The 5,917-nt window shown below is 39.3% G+C and overlaps 1 protein-coding gene across 1 annotated transcript; it reads right to left on the bottom strand.

Annotated features, from left to right (window-relative positions):
* Positions 1-1,824: 1,824 nt before the first annotated feature.
* Positions 1,825-4,575, bottom strand: LOC132685165 (olfactory receptor 6C75-like). Its single transcript, XM_078434542.2, has one exon. It carries the CDS (start codon positions 4,573-4,575, stop codon positions 3,613-3,615), a length of 963 nt encoding a protein of 320 aa, XP_078290668.1. The 3' UTR covers positions 1,825-3,612.
* Between the last annotated feature and the right edge of the window lie 1,342 nt (positions 4,576-5,917).

Raw genomic sequence — 5,917 nt, forward strand, 5'->3', positions numbered from 1 at the left:
GCAAAAACCTCTGTGACCTTGGCCACAGCAACTTCTTACTCAACACATCTCCGGAGGCAAGGGAAACAAGAGCAAAAATGAACTATTGGGACCTCATCAAAATAAAAAGCTTCTGCACAGTGAAGGAAACAATCAGCAAAACTAAAAGATAAACGACAGAATGGGAGAAGATATTTGCAAATGACATGTCAGATAAAGGGTTAGTATCCAAAATCTTTAAAGAATTTATTAAGCTCAACACCCAAAAAACAAATAATCCAGTGAAGAAATGGGCAAAAGACATGAATAGACACTTCTCCAAAGAAGATATCCAGATGGCAAACTGACATATGAAAAAATGCTCAATATCACTCATCATCAGGGAAACACAAATCACAATCACAATGAGATATCACCTCACACCTGTCAGAATGGCTAACATTAACAACTCAGACAACAACAGATGTTGGCAAGGATGCAGAGAGAAAGGATCTCTTTTGCACTGCTGGTGGGAATCCAAACTGGTGCATCCACCGTGGAAAACAGTATGGAGGTTCCTCAAAAAATTAAAAATAGAACTACCCTACAACCCAGCCTTTGCACTACTAGGTATTTATCCAAGAAATACAGGTATGCTGTTTCAAAGGGGCACATGCACCCCAATGTTTATAGCAGCACTGTCAACAATAGCCAAGGTATGGAAAGAGCCCAAATGTCCATTGATGGATGAATGGATAAAGAAGATGTGGTATATATATATACACAATGGAGTATTACTCGGCAATCAAAAAGAATGAAATCTTGCCATTTGCAACTATGTTGATGGAACTAGAGGGTGAACGAAATTAGAGAAAGACAAATATCATATCACTTCACTCATATGAGGACTTTAAGACATAGAACAGATGAACACAAGGGATGAGAAGCAAAAACAATATAAAAACAGGAAGGGGAACCAAACATAAAAGACTCTTAAATATGGAGAACAGAGGGTTATTAGAGGGGTTGTGGGCATTAAGGAATGGGTTAGGGGCATTAAGGAATCTATTCCTGAAATCACTGTTGCACTATATGCTAACTAATTTGGATGTAAATTAAAAAATGAAATATAATTTAAAAAAAGAAAATGTTGTATATGTATTCAATGGAATGCTACTCAGCAGTCAAAAAGAATGAAATCTTGTCATTTGCAACAACATGGATGGAACTGGAGGGTATTATGCTAAGTGAAATAAGTCAGAGAAAGACATGTATCATATGATTTCATTCATATGGGGAATTTGAGAAACTTAGCAGATGACCATAGGGGAAAAGAAGGAAAAATAAGATAAAAACAGAGAAGGAGGCAAACCATAAGAGACTCTTAAATACAGAGAACTGAGGGTCGATGGGTTTGGGGGTTTGGGAGATGTGGGATAAATGGGTGATGGGTATTAAGGAGGGCATCTGTTGGGATGAGCACTGGGTGATATATGTAAGTGATGAATCACTGGGTTCTACTCCTGAAGCCAAGACTATGCTGTGTGTTAACTAACTTGAGAATAAAATATAATAATAAAAAGCAGACAAAAATAATTACCTTAATCTTTTTATTTTTTAAGTTTGTATTTTTATTCCAGTTAGTTAATATACGGTGTAATATTAGTTTCAGGTGTACAATTTCATGATTCAACACTTACATATATCACCCAGTGCTCATCACAAGGGCACTTCTTAATTCGCATCACCTATTTAACTCATCCCTCCACCCACCTACCCTCTGGTAACCATCTGTTTGTTCTCTATAGTTAAGAGTCTGTTTCTTGTCTTTTTTTTTTTTTTTTTTTTTTTTTTTTTTTTGCCCTATGCTCGTTTGTTTTCCTTCTTAAAATATACATATGAGTGAAATCATATGGTATTTGTCTTTGTGACTGATTTACTATGCTTAGCATAATACTCTCTACCTCCATCCATGTCATTGAAAATGGCAAAATTATATTCTCTTTATGGCAGAGTAATATTCCACATATATGCATGCCACATCTTCTTTATTCATTCATCAGTTGATGGACATTTGGGCCCTTCCCATAATTTGGCTTGGCTATTACTCATAATGCTGCAACAAACACTGAGGTGCATGCATCCCTTCAAATTAATATTTTTTGTATTTGGGGGGTAAAAACCTAGTAGTGCAATTGCTGGATTGTTCTATTTTTAACTTTTTGAGGAACTTCCATACTGTTTTCCAGAGTGGCTGCACCAGTTTTCTTTCCTACCAACATTGTAAGGGGGTTCCACTTTCGTAACATCCTTGCCAAGACTGTTGTCTCTTGTGTTTTTAATATTTTTAGAGATGATTCTTCTGAAGAAATAGGAGACACATTCTAGCTGGAAAATAAGTGCTAAAGGTACACAAAGTTTAAAGATTGAGATGATGGAAATATTGGTTTTAAAATAGGTTATCAATCAGAACAAAACCTTATCGTTGACAACACAAGTCAGCCAGGGGGAAAAAAGGCTTAATTTGTTTATTTTCATTAGTAATGTGAAGAAGATAGGCAAATAACTTAGATTACACCAACTTAGACTTTGGAAGAAATTACAGAAATATGAAACATGTGCTCCCTTATACTAACACACAAACATTCTGTGGTAACAGCTTTTATATAGGAACAAATCATAAGTATTCATGCATCTGAGGGGCTGATTATGAATTAATAATTTAGGCAAATAGCATCATTGGTCAGCTGTGACATGCTGTGGTTATTCCCTATCCTTACAGAATGTTCTAAGACTGAGAACAATTCTGTTCCTCTCCAGCATGAGAATGATGCATATGTATGTAGCTAAGCTAAAGGCCAAGGACAGCATTTAAGAGCACACCTGATGCAAACCATATATATTCCAAGGTAATGGGTACTATGACCATTATTTCCTTGGGCTAAGCATGAAGGGAATGTAGACCCAAGCATTGGTACTATTTTTGTCATTTTCTTCATAACCACAACCTAATATACAAGCATCTATCATTTTAGCTATCTAAGTGCCTTTGGTAAATATTTATTAATTCTGTTGAGTCATGTTCATGGCTAGATAGAAATAAAATAAAAAGAGTATAAATTACTAAATTTCAGAAATTTCAAGCACATGGCTTATATCAGAGATAAGAATCAAAATTCAGTAAAGGATCTTGCAATTAATCGATTGTCATCAATATGTGGAATATTTAGGGGCAGTTAGGGTGGTTCAGTTGGTTAAGTGTCTGACTCTTGATTTTGGCTCAGGTCATGATCTCACAGTCATGGGATCCAGCCACACATTGGGCCTCCATGTGGGGTTTGGACCCTGTCAGGATTCTCTCTCCTTCCCTCTCTCTCTCTCTCTCTCTCTGAGCTTCCCTGCCCCCCATCTCTCTCTCTCAAATTACAGAAATAAACATTTTCAAAACATACATGTGGATATTTAGGGAGAGATAGTTTTGTACATCCAAGTAAAATGTGGCCTAGAAAATAGATTTCTGTTTTGCTAGGGATGTACAAAGGGGAAGTGACATCTTCCAGAGACGCAGCACTACAACCCTATAGACTGTCACATTGGCGAGAATGAAGACGATGATTCTCTGAAGACTTCCATGCCAAGGCCATATAATTTTTTTTATCTTGATATTTTCATTCTGCACATTGTCTCCCTCAGAGCCTGGTGGACCTGCTTGTTCCGCAGAGTGTAGATGACAGGATTCAACAGCGGGGTCACCACTGTGTTCACAAGGGCAGCCTCCCTGTTGGAGTCCAGCTTGTTTGTTTGCTTTGGTTTCACGTATATAAAGACACAGCTGCCGTATATCATGGAGAGGACAATGAGGTGAGACGAGCAGGTGGAAAAAGCTTTCTGTCGCTCCTTGACTGATGGGAGTCGCACAATTGTGACTACTATGTTGCTGTATGCAATGACAGTTATGATAAGGGATGTCAAAAGGATCAACAAAGCAAGGACAAAGACCAACATTTCAACAGACCTTGTGTCAGAACAGGAGAGATGAATCAGGGCACCAAGGTCACAGAAGAAGTGGGGAATGACATGGGGGCCACAGAAGGATAACTGGGAAACCTTTACTACCAGACTAGTGATGAGAGTGAAGGCCAAAGTGAAGCAGGCAGTGACCAAGAGGAAGCAAGTCTTGAGGTTCATGATGGTTGGGTAATGCAGAGGCTTGCAAATGGCCATGAACCGATCCACAGACATCACTGCTATGAGGAGGAAAACTGCTGCTCCCAGATAGACAAACACAAAGGCTTGTATGAAACAGGCAAGAAAGGAAATGGTTTGCCGGCCTAAAAGAAAGATGACCAGCAACTTAGGAATAACAGCACTTATGAAACAACATTCAAAGAAGGAGAAAATGCTGAGGAAAAAGTACATAGGTGTCTGGAGCCGGGAGTCAGCACAGGTGATGGTGACTATGACAGCATTGCCTGTAATGGATGCCAGGTAGGCCAGCAGGTGCACCAGGAAGAGGACCTTTCCCAGGTGTTGGATGGCAGGAAACCCCTCCAAGGTGAATTCTTGGACAGTGGTCCCGTTCCCCATTTCCATGGGCATCTCTTTCCACAGCATCATCCCTGCTGGTCTTAACCTAAAATCAGCAACCACAAGCTTTTAGAGGAGCATGCTTAAGGTATTTGCCTATCCAAGAAGGTGGCTAGACTGATGGCTAAGTAGTTTAGTCAATTGGTTCTTGAATCAGATGGACCTGAATTCAATACTAGCTCAACAGTGTGTTCTAACCCCTCAGATGGGTCATCTTTGGAAAGTTAGCTAACCTTGTGAACTTCATTTTCACCCTCAGCAAAATGAAACTGATAAGATCTACCTGTTCATGTTCTTGTGAGAATTAAAGCGTGTAACTCACTTGACATATGATGCTAATGTTTCCTGTTGCTCCTCAAGTCTAACTGTAATGCTATGATCTTTAATATAATGCTTAAATATAGCATCAGCCGGTAGGCAGGGTTATTGACATTTTTGTAGTTATATATTTTATTGTTTTTAATGATATTATCAGTTTGTAAGTAAACATAAGAGTAATGTTAGTAACATTCCCTTTGAATATCCCTTTTAATAATGCAACACATTCTGTTGCCCAAGCTGTCATCATCATCATCTGTTGAGGATCTATGCTTGTTCTGTGTTGGGCCATTGAAATTCAGTATTTCTATGACTCTTCACAATAACTATCAACCCCTTATTTATAGAAGCAGAAACTGAGGTTTAGAGAGTTCCAGAGAACTTGGGTCACATAGCTGGGACTTTAGCCAGAATACCCAACTCCAGAGTACCTGCTGTTTCCAAATGCGGTGACAAAACATTTTAAAATGGGAGTAAATTTATTGTTGATGATTTCTCAACCTTAAGTGAAAGATTAGCTTCATAGCTTACTTGTTTCTACCCTTAGTTATAATCACTGATGAGTTACTGGCCTGTGGAATGACACAGGGCTTAGAGAGCATCTACTTTAGCTCAAGAATTTTATAGAAGAAACTAGAGACCAGAGACATTGGGTGCTGCTCAACAACAGGACATGAACTGTAAGTCCAGAATTGACCACCCACCCCTTGGGTTCATGCTGGCCTGTGAGGGCGGTGGGACTGACAGTAGGTCACAGGATTAACCTACTTAAGAGGATATTCTGGGAACCTGGCACACATACACTGACTCTTCCATGAAACTCAGTGAACATTCTTCTCTCTTCAGTCCTCTCAATCAATGACTTTTCTCAAGATGGTGTTTGGCTCTAGTATCTCAAAAATAGGCTAAACACTGGGAGTGTGGAATGTGTCACTCTCACTAACCCACTGTGGGCCAGATCCCCTGAAGTGCTGCTTGTGAAACCAAAGTGCTCACCCCCAGCCTGAAGGAGCTTCTGCTTCTGTTCCGGTTGTCCCCAGTAAGTCCACAAATC

The sequence above is a fragment of the Panthera onca genome, chromosome D2 (genome assembly GCF_046562875.1).
Source record: "Panthera onca isolate mPanOnc1 chromosome D2, mPanOnc1 haplotype 2, whole genome shotgun sequence".
In the NCBI taxonomy this organism is placed as follows: domain Eukaryota; kingdom Metazoa; phylum Chordata; class Mammalia; order Carnivora; family Felidae; genus Panthera; species Panthera onca.